General features: G+C 46.1%; 2 protein-coding genes across 2 annotated transcripts in view; one reads left to right on the top strand and one right to left on the bottom strand.

Moving 5' to 3' along the window:
• Nucleotides 1-6,528: 6,528 nt before the first annotated feature.
• On the top strand, nt 6,529-11,235 carry Tmem252 (transmembrane protein 252). Its single transcript, XM_059259503.1, has 2 exons — nt 6,529-7,017; nt 9,057-11,235. Exons 1-2 carry the CDS (start codon nt 6,743-6,745, stop codon nt 9,337-9,339), a joined length of 558 nt encoding a protein of 185 aa, XP_059115486.1. The 5' UTR covers nt 6,529-6,742; the 3' UTR covers nt 9,340-11,235.
• Nucleotides 11,236-16,143: 4,908 nt separating this feature from the next.
• Pgm5 (phosphoglucomutase 5) overlaps nt 16,144-18,091 on the bottom strand; it is a 172,220-nt gene continuing 170,272 nt past the window's right edge. Inside the window, exon 11 of the mRNA XM_059259492.1 lies at nt 16,144-16,349. Within this exon, the coding sequence (XP_059115475.1) occupies nt 16,260-16,349 (90 nt within the window). The 3' untranslated portion in view covers nt 16,144-16,259. The remainder of the gene's footprint in view (nt 16,350-18,091) is intronic.

Here is an 18,091-nt window from a genome sequence, read left to right as displayed (position 1 = left end):
GGAAGTGATGAAGCACCACTGGAACTCTAGTGAGCTGCTGGGCTGGGCTGCGTGGGAAGGGAGGGACTCTTCCCACCATGACACAATGAAATTCCACGTGGCTGGAGAAAGGGCAGAGAAAGAAACCTTGCATCCGGAGGAGGCTTAGCAAACTGTTCCTTGGCCAGAACACTAGCTGAAGCTAGCAATGGGGAGAGGGTGGGTCCCCAAGACAACCCCCAACCCATCCAAACCCTGAGGTACACCTGGATGACAGAGAGGTCCTTAATCCTATACTTCGCTAGGAAGCAGCAAATGGCAGTGGGGTGGTTTGAGTGAAAACGGCCCCATAGGCTCATAGGGAGTGGCATTATAGGAAAGGATTAGGAGATGTGGCTTTGTTGGAGTAGGTGTGGACTTGTTGGAGTAGGTGTGGCCTTGTTGGAGTAGGTGTGGCCTACTGGAATGCTAGGATTAAAGGTGTGAGTGCCACCATTTTCTAGCCTTTGTATCTAGTGGCTGTTCTGTCTCTGACCCCAGATAAGTTTATTAGGGTGTACAATATTTTGGGGAACACAATACCACCACATTGACTCACTCTCTCTCTCTCTCTCTCTCTTTTCCTGTCAATCCAGATGTAGAACTCTCATACACCATGAGAACCTCTCCAGCACCATGTCTGCCTGTGCACTGCCATGCTTCCCACCATGACAGTAATGGACTAAGCCTCTGAACCTGTAAGCCAGCCCCAATGAAATGTTTTCCTTTATAAGAGGTGACATGGTTGTGGTGTCTCTTCACAGCAATAGAAACCCTAACTCAGGCAAGCAGCAACTTATTGCTGGAAGAGCAGGCCAGGATGACAAGGCTCCCCCATGAGGTGCACATGTATGGTGAAGACCTGAAGTCAGGATAAGAGAGGAACACTGAGAACCCCATCACACACATTTACCCCAAGCAAGCCATTCCTTACTCAAGCACTGAGGAGCCTAAGAGGCAATGAATGGGCAGTGGGATGAATGTGTCCAGCGAGGGTGTGCATAGCATTTATCCCAGTCTCTACTGTCTTTTGCACACTATTTGGCATTTAATGATAAATGGCAAGATTTTTTTTTTTTACAAGAAAGAAGAAAATAAAAAGATCTTGGACCAAGTGGTTTTATGTGTGAATTCTATAACATCTTTGAGGGACATGAAAATGTTTGCTTAAGTCACTCAAGAAGAAGAAAATGGATATGGACAACTAAGAGATAAGAGGAGGGGAAACAGAATCTCAATATTAAAGGAAGCTTCATGGAATGGGACAAAGACACGTGTCATATTTACAGGTCACCAGCCATGATGCCGTTTGATATAAACTTGTGAGATTGTGCCATGGCATGAGGGTCCTGTCTTGTTCTGGAGTAGCCATGGAGGGTGGACTCCTTTTAGTTTTCCAGGGCTCTGAAGAAATCACATCTGTGGTTTATGTAGATGATGCTGGAAGTTAAGCTCTTCGTAAAACAAATTTCTCTTCTTGATTGGTCCATAGACGTAACAAGATCCAAATGTGACCAGACTTGACAGAATCAGAAAAGATGCCCACTTGCGTTTTCAAAAATTGCTTGAAAATAGAATCTATACTGATTAGCAAGGGGTTTGACTTGCAACCCCCAAAAGTCAGTGCTGTGGGTACACATCTCAGGGGCCCTATGCAGGCCCGGACCTGCTTAGGGTCTCTGTCTTGGCGACCTGCAGCCACAGTGGGAGAGTGAGTGGCTGTCTCCTTCCCATGCTAGGAATTTCTTGACTTGCTCTTTGTCCTTTGCTAATCTCAAAAACTCCCTCCATTTCAATCATCTCCTGAGTGGGGGAGGGAGTAGGGGGAGGCAGAGGAAAAGGTTTAAAAGCAAAGAAAACAAGGAGGAGGAAGTGAGCAGTGCTCAGTGAACCCTCAAGTGTGAAAGGCTAATCCAAAAACCACTTAGTAATCACCCAGGTGAGGTCAGACCAGGTGGCATCTCCTGTTACGCACATGCTGTCTCCTCCACCTCCTGCAGAGCCTTGCTTCCTGAAGCCAGGTGACCTTCTGAAATCTGCACCTCTGCCTCTGTGCTCGGGGCATCAGGCCCTTCCTCTGCCACAGCCTCCAGCAGGCCACCAGCTGCTTCTGAGTTACCACCAGGCTGTTTTCAAGACACTGGTCTATGCACCCTTGAGACAGAAACCTGGGTATAGAGGACTGTGCCTTCTCCCAAGGCCCTGACTGTGTGTGCTGCAGAGTGTGTGTGGGGGCGGGGGAAGCCAATTCCCAGGGTATTCTAATGTGAACCCAGAGGCAGGACAGTGCCTGGAACTCAGCAGCACACAATGTTCAGAAGAGTGCTCATGGGTCTGTCATGCTGCACACAATGTTCAGAAGAGTGCTCATGGGTCTGTCATGCTGCACACAATGTTCAGAAGAGTGCTCATGGGTCTGTCATGCTCAAGGGAACAGTGTTGAAAGACGTTTACTTCTTAAGATGTTTGGCCCATGGTCAAATAACATGTTACTGTTGTCAGGTCCAAATGAAACACCAATTCTCCAAACCCCCAAAGGCAGTCCAGATATCCAGAAATGAGCTCAACCCAGACCATAGGAAGATTTCTGGCAGTTAGATAAAAGCCGGCATTCTTCTGGAACTGGTGAAGCAGGTTCCTCTCTACCAAAGGAGCCATTTCCCTTATCACTGGCAGAAGGGACAAATGGCTACCTGTGGTGCCTATTAGCATACCAAAGTGTGTGCTGTCCTCTATGCCCCCTCAGTATTACAAGTACCTGTTACACATTTCAGAGTCTCTGCTAGCCTTATGTCCTCTACCCTAAACTGCTGTAGGATGTTCTGTATGGCAAATGTTTTGCTCTGATTGGTTAGTAAATAAAACACTGATTGGCCAGTAGTCAGGCAGGAGGAAGTATAGGCAGGACAAGGAGGAGAAGAATTCTGGGAAGTGGAAGGCTGAGTCAGAGACACTGCCAGCCACCATGACAAGCAGCATGTGAAGATGCCAGTAGGCCACGAGCCACGTGGCAAGGTATAGATTTATAGAAATGGATTAATTTAAGATATAAGAACAGTTAGCAAGAAGCCTGCTACGGCCATACAGTTTGTAAGCAATGTAAGTCTCTGTGTTTACTTGGTTGGGTCTGAGAGGCTGTGGGACTGGTGGGTGACAGAGATTTGTGTTGGCTGTGGGCCAGGCAGGAAAACTCTAGCTACACTAAACTCCCCCCATTCTCCTTATAACCCTGCTATTTTAGATATGTCCCCCCCCCCCCCCCCGCTTCTGCTCCTGCTTCTCTCATGGCCAGGTCCAGTATACTTTCTCTCCCTGCTCTGGACTCTTCCAGATGCCTCTGGCTGTACTCTCTCTCATATCTACAATAAAAACTTTCCCTTTAACCATACCGTGGAGTGGTACTGAACACACTTGAACACCAAATTCTCAGCACAAAGGAGATTTTTATTACCCTGGGTGTGTGTGTGGGCTGCCTCTGGGTCAGGGGGCTGCCCCTGGGTCAGGCAAAGACAGCAGAAGGTGTCTCTGAGGGAGTGGTTTTTAAGGAGGAAAGGGGAAGCCTATGCTAGCTTAAGTTGGTAAACTCTGATTGAACATGTTAGCCAGTGTAGCCAAATAATGAATTTTGATTTCAGGACTTTGGTGTTTTGGTAGCTGGATCTTGGAGTTTTAGTCAGGCATAAGGAAGTGGCCAAATAAGGGAATAGACCTAGGTGGCTAGCTTTAGGAATGTAATCTAATGGTTTAGCAAGGGAGAGGGAAGAGGGCCTTAATGCCACATCTCTCCTCAAACTCCTAAAACACCCTGGACCCAGAAACTTACGTTTTCTTTTATATACATTTTATATGAAGGAACTGGTCCTTCCTTCCCCGGTGCTTTCTAGATTTCGCTTTGTTTCACTGAAATTCTTGGGAAGACACCACCACTGCTTCTTCCATCACAATACAACCAGACACAGCTCTGGAGTGGCAAGAGTCATCTCTGGGATCCAGAGAGGGAGAAACCTGTCTGGAAAAAGCTGTCTTTCATTGGTGCTGAAGGAGACAGGCAGGAAGGTGCTTATTTGCTCCTGTGTTCCTGTCGTCACAGGAACTGGGTCTGATCTGTCATCATTCCCAGTCCAGCTCACATTTATATAAACCAAACAAGCCTAATTCCGTGATGGACAGTGCGATCCCTTCCCTATCTGATCCTTAGCATTAGCTCCAGGACCCTACCATCAACCTGAACGTGGGACCTAACCTTCGGTGACAACTCAGTTGGGAACCCTGGGCTTTCTTGAGGCTTTGGGGACTGTGATAATGATAATGGTGGGGAGGAAGAGCACAGCTGACTGTAACAGGGTGCTGTGTACCAGGTCCTGTGATAAACACTTAACACTCACTACTCCGGTTTCTCAAGTCCTAATGGAACTGGTTTAGTTCTCTCTTGCTACCTTAAAAAAAAAGTCCCCAAAATGTAGCGACTTAAATCAATGCGTATTTATAGTCCCACAGCTTGTGTGACTCAGGTATGGATGATTCCTGTCTGCCAGGGTCACTTAGAGTGCTGCCTGACTGCCTTCTCCAGAATCAATTGTGAAAGGCATTGCTCCTTACTCTATACACTCATGGACAGAGTGTGCTTCTACATGGCTGATAAACTCAGGGCCCTTAGCGAAGGGGGTCATCAATGGCTGTTGACTAAGAACATGCTCCTAGTCCTTTGCCAGATGAGTCTTGCTAATATGGCAGCCTCATGCTTCAGAGATAGTAATCTTCTAGCAGGATGGACGATTTCCTTCTTTTGCCACCTGGTCATGGAAACAGTTATCATCTCTGCCATATTCTTCTCTCTAGAATCAAGTCACTAGGTCCAGCTCACACTCGAATGGAGGGGATTACTTACATAGGAGACAGGAGTCATCAGTGACCATCATCGGAACCTTTGCAGAAGGAGGGAGATAAAGGCTAGACTGCGAAGATAACCCAAGCACAGAAGAGGGAAGCAGTCCAAGGTGAGAGTTGAAGCTACTATATGTAGAAGGAGGAAGGGCCCGCTATTGTATTTGACCTGCAGTCTCTTCCTGTCTCTCCTAGTCCTAACACAAAGGTGGACTAAGGAGGTGGTGGGCACAAGGCTAAAGGGTGTGAGTAGAAACACCATGACACTGCACAAACAAACACTTGCCCATTGGAAAAGCAAACGACCAGCGATGACAATGGAGAAGTGTAAAAAGCATCTGGGCAAAAATGACTCAGAAGCCCTTGTGGGAAGACGGCTTTTGCCATGGATGTGCCAAGGTATCAAATAGAAAAGGCAGGAAGTAAGGCAGGAAGCAGATCTGGAGTAAGGTGTTTGCAACCACAGACTGTCAAGATGAAGGAAACAAACTTCAGGCAGAGTACATAGGGGGCAGCTCCAAAAAGATTTCCTTTCTTTCTTTTTTTTAAGTTTTATTTATTATGCATACAGTGTTCTGCAATGTGTATGCCCACATGCCAGAAGAGGGCACCATGTCTTATTATAGATGGTTGTGAGCCACCATTTGGTTGCTGAGAACTGAACTCAGGATCCCTGGAAGAGCAGCCAGTGCTCTTAACCTCTGAGCTGTCTCTCCAGCCTTGCAATGTTACACAGAGCAAAGGTGTAGAGGAGAGGGTGAGGAACATTGTTTGCAGCATCTGCTAAGATAAATTCTACTTGACATATCTTAGGGGGAAGGTTGCAGATTTTTCAGAGCCTTTGATCTGCCAGTGTGCCGTGTGATGCTATGTAGGGGACAGAGAGTGGAGAATATAATAAAAGGCATTCCTGACATGTACTTTCTTGGTATACACAGTAGCTACAACGTGCTGCGACCTTGTGGGGAACGCTCTTAGATCCAATGCCTGTGGATCTTTTTTGAGAGCGGGAAGAGGGTTGGGTGAAACATTTATAATGAACCAGGAATGGTGGCCTGCGCTACAGTCATAGAGAATAAAAACACTCATGAGAACCTGTTAGCCAGAGGTGATGACGGGATGGCACCATCTGCACCCCAATGACGGGAAGGATCCCAAAACAGAACTCAAACAGCAGTCATCACATCATCCTCTTTCACAGCCATGCCCACATGCCCACACATAGTCCCTTCTCCAGTATGCTCCTTCCGTCTCCTCCTGGAATGCTCTCCTATCAACAGAAGGATTACTCCTTGGCCTGCTCCTGGGGGAATTTCCCCAATATCAGGATATCGGGACAATGAAGGGCAGAGTCTCTGAGATAGCAAGACAAAGACGCTAGGAGTCTTGGAGAAATGTCTTCTTAGTGCTGAGAGAGAAAATGAAATCAGGAAAAGATTCCTTGCCAACAACAGAAGCAATCGTTTATGGGGAGATGTTAACTTCTGTAGCTTTTAGAGGAGAATTCCCTACAGTGAGGGCTGAGAGACCAGTGCCTTCATAATCAAAAGGTTTAGGACCTGGGAGCAGCTAAGGTCCTAACCACTAAACAGGAGCCAACTGGCTACGTGCACCCTTTCCTTCCTGGAGGACACAGTGTTATGTTTCTAGGTTTCCCCTGGAGGATATTACAGTAACTTTCAGTGGTTAATGAATAGCTTCCTGGTGCCTGCTTCACTTAATTGTTCAAAGGCCGTTTGCTCCTGTGTATAAGGCTGCGACTTGGCTAATGAGTGCACTTCCCTGAGCAGGCCTGGAAGCACAGGAGTGGCAGGGTCAGACGGGCTCCAGAGAAGCAGGGATGCAGAACAGGACTGTTCTAATTCTCTGTGCCCTCTCCCTCCTCACAGGCTTCCTGATGATCTGCCTGGGGGGCTTCTTCATCTCCAACTCCAAATTTCACTCTCAGAGGAATCTGGTCGTGTCCTACGTGCTTCTGCCTATGGGGTTTATGATCCTGCTGAGTGGAATTTTCTGGGCTACTTACTGCCAAGCAAGCGAAAACAAAGAGATGTTCAACCATGCGCTCAGACAGCACCTTGCTTCCCCGGACCTGCCCCTGGCCACAGTAGACAGGTACGTGCTGAGTGCCAGAGGGCATGAGAAGAGCTGAGATGAGCCACAGTGTGGGAAGTGGAGTGATGTATAACTCCACAGTGGATCCACTTACATGAGGCTTTGCATCTAGGCCTGAAGTTCCACTATTGGACAGTTTGCTCTGGGGTCTTAGTGTGGAAGAGCAAGGCTGATAGTAGGGAAAATAATGGAGCAAGGGGGAATTCTCTCAGGGTAAGAGCCTCACACCCCTGGTAAAAACTCACACACAGCAAATTAAGGAGCCCAAGTCCTAGGTTCTTCTTATATTTCGGGGGTGATTTTAGTAAAATGTGGGTGATGACTAGCATCAATCTCCTGATTCTTGTCCTAATACAAGGACGTCGTTCTTAAGGTAAAGGATGTAAGAATTTGTAAGATCTTTTGTGCTCTTCATGCAAGAGTAGGAAGTCCATAAGATGTCTTGGTTATCCCATGCACACTGAACAAGAGTCCTCTCACCAGTGACTACACATTGTTGCTATCCATCACACCAGTGACAACAATCAGAGCCCATTTCCAGGGTTATTTAGACTAACCAGGAAGAAGTTCCTTGGGTTTGACCAAAAATTAAGATAGCAGGAGTGATTTAGAAGGTGCTTGTAGAGTGATCGTGTGTGTGTGTGTGTGTGTGTGTGTGTGTATGTGTGTGTGTGTGTGTGTGTGTATGTGTGTGTGTGTATGTGTATGTGTGTATGTACATATGTGGTATTCTTGTGTGTGTGTGTATGAATGTGTGTGTGTGTGTGTGTGTATCTACCTCTACACTGTGAAATCCCGCTAATAGTAACTGAGTGCCTTTAGGATGCATCTGAAATTTGCTAACATATTCATATATATTCCCTCGTCTGGAGTATTCGAAAGTGAATAATTCCTATCTTGACACCCCTACCTCACTGCCCCTGCCTGCTGCATCATCCTGAGATGCTCACCCTGCAGAGTTAAACCAGAAAAATTGCGTATCTCAAAAGCTTTGCACTCAAAATGGGCAACCAGGCAGAGCTCTCCAAGCGAATGTTCCTCCAGTGACAGAATTCATGGCAGCAGTCCTCTTGGAGTCTCTCAAGTGGTTCCAGGGAAGAGCTTACCTTTCTGTCCCCATGACTCAGCCTTAGCTATTCCTGGGAAAGGTCGAGACTTACAGTAGACAGCTCCTTCAGCTATTTGGCCCTAGGCCTTGTGACATTTGGAGTGGAGCAGTGGCTACAAACGGCAGACCCTGTTCTGTTGTGGTTACTCACCATAAACACTCCCTTTGGCGCTGGATAGATTACCTCTATAAATACACAACTCATGCAAACTCACCCTGGCTCCCTTCCACTCGCCCCACCCTCACCTTCATTCATGGCAGAGGAGCCAGGGTGAGCAATTACAAGATGATGAACAAGTCCATCAACTGGAGTGAATGACCTTAACTATGGGCAGGCCAGCATAGCAATGCTGCAGCCGAATACCTCACAAAGCTATCAGCTGGTGCCTTGTGGGACCTGAGCCTGTTTCCTGTATTTTCTCTGGAACCAGCTGCCCAGGACTTGACAATGTGTCAGGAGAGAGTGGTGGCATCCCTCAGGTCAGGGACCTGCAGGGAATTGGTTTCCATTCATTATTTCGTTGCTTGTGAAGCTCTGAGGCCTTGAGAGCAATGGAGTGGAAGATGATGTGTGTACAAGGATTGAGTACTGGCTAAAGAGAGGGTCACGGTCAAAGTCTCTGTGTCACCTAGGGCTGATAAGGACAGTGCACTGAAAGGCTGTTTTCTGGACCGAAAGAGCAAACAAGGGTGAATAGCTTGGAATACCTGTCTGGAACAGGCAGGCTGCTCTGGCTGGAAGGGGATTGATTCTACAAGAAGGGTACGCAGTTTTTAGAAACTGGTGATGTCAGAAAAGTACATCTGTTTCAAACTCAGTGTTTCTTAGCAGTTTAGCTTCACACAGTGTGAGTTGAGAGAGGCAGACATATGCTTCTTCACCACCAAGATCTAAATAACACATGCATCTTTGCGGCATTTCATCTCACAGGCCTGACTTTTACCCCCCAACTTATGAAGAAAGCCTGGATGCTGAGAAACAGGCCTGCGCTGCAGGCAGAGGGCTTCTGGGAGTCCCTCCTCCTCCATATACAGCAACAAGCCTTGAACTTGAAGATGAAAATGACCCGCAGCCAGAGGCCCCACCCCCCTACCAGGAGAGAACAGCGGATGCAGTGGTTACAGCAGAGGCACCGGATGCTGATGCCCAGGGACCAAGCCTGGCACTAAAGGCAGGACCTGCTCTCCTGTACTCAGAACTCACCAGCTGCTGAGGAGACAGGCTGGCCAGGGACTGGGAAGCTGCTCTGCCACTCTGCACTGGAGCAAGGCCACCATGGGTTCAAGGGCAGCATGGAGCCATTGAAGTTCATAGCCACCAGCAGGAAGTTGGTGCAGAGAAATCCCATGAAGCCCAACCCAAGTGAACTTTAGACTGAAGAGAAGGTATATGGCCAGGCCTTCTGCCTCCCTGCTAACCCCATGACCTCAACTCAAGCCTGGAGGTGCACTTACTGTTGGTGGGACTGCCACGGCCCTTCACATACTATGTCCAAAGAATCTCAAGGGAAGACTGCCTGGGAGGCAGCCTTGGAGTCACCCCACTGACCATGCTACCTGAGTGACTTCATAGCTCATACACATCATGGGAAGTGTTCTAGGAACCTAGGGACATTATTTTGTATCATTTTATTTTAATTATGTATGTTTTTTTCTGTATGAAAGGGAAGAGACTGCAATATTTGCTTTTAAATGGTACAAACACAAAACACTGAGTTACCTCTTCAAGAGGTCCTGATACAGGCACATAGGGGTTCTTACTGATTCAAGTTGACTAAATAGAATACTTAATTCATGATCCAGGGAGTCAAGAGTGATGCTAATATACAATATATTACAAATCTTGTGAAATTTAAAAATGTTTATATGCAGTTTTCCAGGATGTTCCCCCAACTCAAATTCAGAATGTAAGGTATCAAAAACTGTAAGGTCATGTTTCCATTACCGGGATGTTTTTTGTGTCTCAACATCTAGAAGTCTAGTTCTCGACTTAAAAACCCAATGGTCCCTCCGTGGTTTTATTTTCTTGGTGGGGTTTCTTAAAATCAGAGAACAGGTTGTCGGGAGGATAGTCGCAGGACACACAGGCTGAGACTTTGGACGTGGATGAGGGTATCCATCTTCCCGCCTCAAGTTCTCTCTCTCCCAAGTGAGGCATCTATGCTCAGGTTGATATCTAACAGTTATGGCATGCCTTTCACGTGTTGGGTTCAACTAGTCCTCCATGTGTGTTATTTAGCCCCCTGCCCCATCTTTAAGAGGTAGGTGCTATGAGCATTCCTGTTTTAGGGATGTGTCAACTGAGGTTTCGAGGATTCAGGAAATGTGTTCAATAAAACAGCAGCCTCAAGGAAGGTGAAGAATCAAAAGGCACATGATGGGAGTCACTCACCTCACGCTTTTGAGTTAGGCTAGTTATGTCTTTCCTCTTTCCTGGACACAGCTTAGATTTCTCGTTCCATGTCAAAAGTGACCCCTAACAGAAAGTAATGTTCCAGGTCACTGCCACACCGTCCACGCTTGAAGAAGCAGCTGAGGTGGCTTTAGGATTATTGGGCTTTTTGGTTAAAATGTGCCAGCCTGTTTCCCGTCTGTGAAATGGGCCCTCATAGTGCAATTTTCCTGAATCCTACAGAGGGCAGCCACGATGATGGCCACAGGAGAAGAGCCTTTGAAAACTCACAGGGAAGAATGAAATCTTTCAAGAAGAGAGTCATCAAGGTGGGACCGGGTATCCATGGTCTCAGCTTCTCCATTGGTGCGGAGTACACAGTTTGCGAACGGACTGGTAAATACACAAGATGCCAAATGAACAAAACCCTAGTCCATGAATCTCTGCTTTGAATCCTGGACAATGAAGGAATGACTAGATAGGAAGGCCACTGATGACTGTTCAGCAGGACGGTGACCATTTATTAACAGTGCAATTTGTCATTTCTTTCCTGTCATCTCTTTTCATCCCCCTCCTGAGCAGTTTACCCCACTGGTCTGAATGACCAGCATTATCCGACTTCTACCCAGATTTGCACACAGAATAGATGTTTTTTCTACCACCGGGGGACAGATGAACCAAACGTTCAATTTGGTTTGCATACATTGTATTAGTTTCCTTAAGGCAATAAATTTTGTATTCAGAGTCTTTTTGAAATTTATTTTGTGGGTGTGTGTTGTACATGCATGTGTATGTGCATAAGTGCATGTATGTGTACACACATGGAGTAGTTGGGGGCTGTTGTTTCAGGTAAGCTGGCTGGCAAGTGAATTGCCAGGGATCTTTCTAGGTTCCTGGTATGAGTGAGGATTTATGCTAGTTCCTCATGCTTTCACAGCAAGCATGCTAACCCCTGAGTCACCTCTCCATTACCTCAGACTTTACTTCCTTCTTCTTTTTTTTTTTTTTGTCATTTTTTGTATCAGAAAAAAAAATCAGTAGAGGATCCTAAGTCATGGTAGCATTCTCCACAGTATCAAGATGAGTTCATATTTCTGCAAACCCAAATGTGATTGACAACAGATGTTGCCTCAGAAAACAACCTGGTGCTTCCTTTTTAAAAAGAACACTGAAGTTGGGCATGGCGGCACACACTTGTAAGCCAAGTACATGTGAGGCAGAAGCTGGAGAATCAGGAGTTCAAGGTCAGCCTTAGAAAGAAGGAAGGAAGGAAAGAAGGAAGAAAGGAAGAGAGGGAGGAAGGAAGAGAGAGAAAAAAGACAAAGAAAAAACAAATTAGCACTAAAACATACTCCTTGCCATGTTTCTAAAACACATGTACTCTGATTCATGAGTTGAGAACCTGGGTATCATGCAAAGCAATCTTGCATTTTCGAGTCACAGCAACTAAAATCCACTGGGCAAGTCAAACAAGTGTATCCTGCTGTAGTGAATGATACATTATTATCCCCTACAGGATGCACTCAGGGAAAGTAGCTTCTTTCTCAGGTGTGCAATCAAATGAAATGATGCTGGGTTGGGAGCCGTGGTTCCATGGATATTGAGGAGGACATTTGGACAATGACACAATGGAGAGAGTAAAGTCTCCATGGCAGAGGATCCTCACTCGTTCTTCTTCACCCCTAGGGTGAATTATAGTGCCCCGGGCCCCCAATTTATAGTTTCATGTTGTTCCCTTGATGATCAAGTTTAAATAATTGCCATCAGCACCTAGACGATCAGGACAGCAAGGCCAGTATACAGTACACGATGCTGGATCTTCACATATCTGAGAGGTGCTGGCTCTGTCTTGACCCCTCCATGCAAAAACTCCCAGGTGTTTCTTATTGACACATCTGTTTATCACTCAAGATTTCACCTTAGTATACTGTTTTTGGTGAAGCGTCATTCTAGCTCACCTACATGGCATGGCACATGCTAAGTGCTGAAAGAAATGGAAAGAGGAGAGATTCATGGATTTGTTACTCCACCCTGCTCTCAAAAGTTCCATGACAACCCAGGGGACTCACAACAGTGAGCTGCCAATTGCATGGGCTATTTCTGCGGGTAAAGTCCCCAGCTGGTTGAAGTTGAGCAGGCATTCTGCTAAGCTCTGTTGCCTCAGATAATCTCTTGCCGTCTGTAACTGTTGATCCAAACACTGATTTACCAGCCGTGGGCATGGAGTCATCTTACTGTCATTATTAGTTCCCACAAAGGCTTTCTCATCCTTTACAGCAGCTGTAGCTCATGGATCTGGCCACCAGAAATCTCAAGTCATGAGAGTATCATGTCTTTGTTTGTGTGCCATGATTTAGTGTGGCCAAATCTAGTGCAGGGCTCCATCAATGATGGCTATCAATCTAAGGGCTTCTTGTGTGAAAGCATTCATGACCTGTAAATATGACGGATGCATTCTGCAATCTGGAACAGAAAGATCTGATAAATGTTCTCTCTTTAAAGAAGGCTACCCTTCTGTGTATGTGTATGTGCTTGTGTGCACATATATGTGGAAGTCAGAGGTCAATGTTGGGTGCTCCCCACTTTAGTCTTTTGAGACAATTTATCACCTAAACCCATCTTCCTAGCCCCCTTCCATTTTTTAAAAGGGTGATGAAGAAGTTCAAGAATCCTGGGTGAAACAAAGCAACCTTTTGTTTTGTTTTGTCTGACATCTAGTAGGCAGGGTAAATGCCTCCCTGACACATATGCACATACATTTCCAAATCCCCTAGATGAACTGGGCACTGCTTTGGTTAAGAACCACTATATATATGTGGTGGCTTGCCACCTTCCAGAGATATATGTTGCAGCTAAGGAACCCCTGAGTGTTAGAAGATCACCAGAGTGGCCCTAATAGTGACCTCACTATAAAATAGCCTCTTCTGTGGTTCATTGTGCTAGTTCACGTGAAATTCTTGTATATCTCATGTCACTCACTCTTATTTTTTTAAAAAATATTATCTGTGTGTGGGGGAGGGTGGTGCACATGCCAGGACACATATGGAGGTCAGCAGACAACTGTATGGAGCCAAGTCTCTCTTCCTACCTTTCTGTAGATACTGGGGATTCAAATCAAGTCACTCAGTAGGCTTGCACAGTAAGCACCTTTGCCTACCCCCGGGCATCTCACTGACCCTTGGGTCATTTGCTCTTAAAGGCTGGTTGTTGGCTCTCCATCTTTAACAAGAGGAGCATCATATAGGGGAGAGTGGTTTGCTAGCTTTCATCCCTCATCAGAGTAACACAAGAGTTCATACATGCAATCTTGGGTTCAGGCAGAAATAATACCTCAGCAATGTAAAGCTGAGAGGGCTCACAGACAGGCCATGTCCTAGAATCACTGAGAGACCTGCTCTTTGCTAACACAGCCGAGAGAAAATGATGGCCACGCAGATCTGCTCCCCACGATGTTATGTCCTATGTCTGCCTGAATGCCAATCATCACGCCAACCTCTGGCCCCCAAGGTCAGCCTCTTCTATAAGTCCTAGCTAACAATGACTATTCTGCCTTGCTGCTTCCATTCACCTCTGGTAAATTATACAAACGCTAATGAACCCCAAGAAACCCTATTCTTTAGGAAGCCTCCTGTTCCCAGTGTCCCACCATTTCTGAGTCAATCACTCTCCATGTGTTCCCAAGGCTCATGCTTGCACTTCTGCTGTGATATGTATGCCTCCCCAGTTACTTGTTTGTCACAGCCAACTCTTTCCAAACTGTAAGTTCCCAAAAGCGGGATAACTCCTCCCATCTTCCTGTTACATCTAAAAGAGGAATGTGCCTGGAGTAGCTACTCACCCAGGGTTTGCTGAATGGATGAATGAATGAATGAATGAATGAATGAACAAATGAATTGATGGGTAACTATAAACTGGGCTACTACACACACATAAACAAAGGGAAACAATCTTCAAGTAGAAGAACTTGAACTTAAAAGTTAGAGATGATTTAAGTTCAGGAACTGGAGGCAAAACTATTTGCTTCTCTGGTTAGAGCTGATGTGCTAAAGGATTTGTCAGAGTGCCCTAACGTCCACAGTGAATGAATGGATGCGTGTTATCAGGGACCTTTACTCCAGAGATAATGAGAGTGAACGCTACAAGGCAAAAGTTTTCCATTCGTGATGTATCATATATTATATATATTATAATCTCAGCTCAAAGCCACCTTCCTATAATTCTGAAATAAAGACTGTTATGGTGAAAGACTAGATGCCATTTTAATTTTTGCTGATTCCCCAAACCAATTTTGAGCAACTCATTTCTTTTTCTGTCCTATTTTTAAAATCCACCTCCTTCCCCCCCTCCCCCCCTCCAGTCATTAGAATGAACCACGGTCTTTGCCATTGTTCTGAAAGGCTGATTTATCAGTACACGTGACCGCTATCGGAGCTGCCAAGTGGCAAGAGACACAGAGGAGCTGAAGCCCACACAGTCTTGTGTGGAGGGTGAAATAAGGAAGTTCCGTTTTATTGGCCACTAAATATCCTAGCAAGTTTCTGACAGATGCACAGAGAGAAAATGGAAACAAACCCCTTTCTGGGAAGGTTTCCTTGCGGCACTGACCTTGACGGCAGCAACCTCGCCTTGCTTTGGCAGCAACAGCCAAAGGGCACTAGGTCGTCTTCACAAATGACGCGATAAGTGAACCTGCAGTTCCCAAGGAAGCCAAACAAAAGCAAACACATCCTGTGCCCGACGGAGGAGGACTCTGCCCCAGTCCACGTGCGGCCAAAGCTGCCAGGTCCCTTTTCCTTCCAAGCAAAGAAAGCTAGTTGTGACAACCCACCTCTCGGTCTCATAGGGCCCAGGACTCTCCCACTAATTATTGCAGCCCCTTCTGGTCTCCTTTATCCAGCCACTGTGAACGAGATCAGAACCCACGGTGGTATTCTCCCTGGGAGGATTTACACAAACTTATGTATGGATGTCTGTGACATAATCAAGAAAGCTTCCCCCTCATTTCTCAGTCTTTTCCAGAAAATCCTCCTCCACCTGCACAGGAAATGGCTACATTCAGAACATTCAGAAGGGTGCAGCCAGCTTGGTAGCTCAATTAATACTATATGCAAAATAAGAGAGGAAAACGCCCTTTTATAAGTCTTGTTGGAGGTGTGCCATTGTGGTTTACAGAAAACTCCAGAAGATGTGAGAGAGGCAGTGTAGAGATGGTGGGAGGCTGGGGAGAATGAACTGTTGGATGGTTGGTGGGAGAGGGGTGTGTCCTAGAAGTTTTAAACCTTTCCGTTGTAGATCTGATGAGGGGTTCAAAGCTGAGACCTCCTCCATGTTGGTGAGGTCTTCTGCCTGCCCAAAGCCCTTAGAATGTAGAGTCAGTCCAATTCCGGATCTCTCTCTCTCTATCTCAAGACCCCAGAAATACACAGGGGCTCTGATTAATAGTTTCCTAGCGCACCTGTCTCTCTCCAAAGGGGAAGCTTGTTGGTGTGATGAAATATAGATATTAAACAACAGTGAAGCGTTGACAGATAGCTAAAGACCCTGCTGCATTTGGAGGGACTGAACAAATCCAAACAAAAGGGGTGCTCACCCCCCTTCCCACCCTCATTTCATCTTTTACCCAACCCACCCCCCCAACAGCAAAATAGCTTTTGTTTTTCCAAAGTCCTAAGAGGCACAAACAGGAAGCAAGAAGGCCCAGTGAAGCATCGTCGTCTCTCTTGGTGTTCATCTGCCCTGTGCTCAGGTGATGACAGTGGGACCCCTCCGGCCAGTTCTCTCGTGAATCTGGGATATTTTCAGTGCTATGGCTATGAGAGGGCTCAGCACCGCCTGGAAAACAAAGAGGGAGATAATCCTCAGTTTGAAATCAGCCACAGTCCAGGCTTTGGGATGGATTTCCACCTCAGAGGTGAGGACTTAGATTGCATTTTATAGCCTACAGACAGTGACTGGAATGGGCAGGACCCAGAAGCAGGGCAGAAAATTGCTCTGTGAGGTTTTATTTCACCCCAGAGAAATTAATTCATGATAGGAACAAGTATAAGCCCACTGTTAAACAAGACTGTGAATTTCGGAAAGGCTGGAAACTTCCATTCTTTCTCTGATACATTAATCCCTTCCAAGTTAGAGCCCCGTCAAATACCTCCCCACATTCAGCGTGAGGGCAAAGCTCATCCCGAGGCCATAGGCCTAAAGAAGCCACCATTCTGACATTTCAGAGAAGATGACCACACTAACGCTATAGAACCAGCCGACCCACTTCCTATCCTGTACCATCCTGGCTACTGAACTTTTTCAGTGCTCCCAGGGAGGTGGGGGTGATTAGCAAGCTTTGGAACACAGTTCAGCAAAGGACTATGAATCACTTCTTGAACTTCAATTGCTTGTCCAGTTTCTGAAGAGTGGAGCACTTCCCTAAACATACTTGTAAGACATGAATTATAAAACAGTGGGGGAGCTGGTCTGTCTGCATTCCTCAATCCAGATGCTGCCACAAACAAGAAAGGCTGTTTTCTGCTGACCTGCAGCCCTTTTTTTTATTATTATTATTTTGCAATACAATTCAGTTCTACATATCAGCCATGGATTCCCTTGTTCTCCCCTCTCCCGCCTCCCTCACCTTCCCCCCAGCCCGCCCTCCATTCCCATCTCCTCCAGGGCAAAGCCTTCCCCGCAGACTGAGATCAACCTGGTAGACTCAGTCCAGGTAGGTCCAGTCCCCTCCTCCCAGGCCGAGCCAAGCGATCCTGCATAGGCCCCAGGTTTCAAACAGCCGACTCATGCAATGAGCACAGGACCCGGTCCCAGACCTGCAGCCCTTTAAAGAAAACAATTCTTGCTGAAGAATGACTTCACCTGAAGGCATTCTCATGCATGTTTTTACTAAATTTATGTGTACATTACACTCATATTTATCAAGCAATATTGCTCTTATATGTGGAGGACTAATATAAACTTATATGTAAGTATAAAATGAGTCCATTTAAAGACAAAATCCCAAACAAAGATATTGATAGAGAAGTGTTGGGCAGCAGTGGAGTAAAGGAATAAGTAAAGATTCCATAATTCTGGAAAGTGAAGCCTGGGCTGAGGGAGGGAGCATTCTGTTCCTGGCAACCCAACCTGTTCCTAGTGGATGAAAGCATGAAGCATGTTCAAGTACTGCAGTCAGACAGAAGAGCATGCACAGGGCACAGACAGCACAAGCATTCTGGTATGTCTTGAGTATAGGGGGACTCCTAAAAGATAGGAAAGCCAGTCTGAGGTGAGGGGACCCAAGTGCCAGGGTGGGATGCACTGATTTAATTCACTATGCAATGGGAGATGCTACCATCCTTGGAGCCAAAGGCTACCATAATCAGAGCAGTGGAAGTAGTGATCTAGGGGCATGTTTGGTGAGGCATTACTTCAGGGGCTACTTCATATAGTTAAATTGCACAACCTCAATAATGAACAGCCACAAAATAATTTCACTTCATTCAAATAATTATATTGAAATTTCTTCAATACAATACTCAAATAAATAGTAAGATGTCAATACACATATAGAGGAGTTTTTCTTTTAAAAAAAT

The sequence above is a fragment of the Peromyscus eremicus genome, chromosome 1, assembly GCF_949786415.1.
Source record: "Peromyscus eremicus chromosome 1, PerEre_H2_v1, whole genome shotgun sequence".
Classification (NCBI taxonomy): Eukaryota; Metazoa; Chordata; class Mammalia; order Rodentia; family Cricetidae; genus Peromyscus; species Peromyscus eremicus.
The sequence above is the reverse complement of the archived record's forward strand: the minus strand, read 5'-3'. Positions and strand labels throughout refer to the sequence as shown.

What these genes read in the sequence shown, in the direction of transcription:
- Tmem252 (XM_059259503.1), top strand. Translation starts at nt 6,743, where the DNA reads ATGCAGAACAGGACTGTTCTAATTCTCTGTGCCCTCTCCCTCCTCACA. An exon ending in CCCCTGGCCACAGTAGACAG is followed by an intron (nt 7,018 to 9,056) that starts GTACGTGCTGAG and finishes TTCATCTCACAG; the next exon opens with GCCTGACTTTTACCCCCCAA.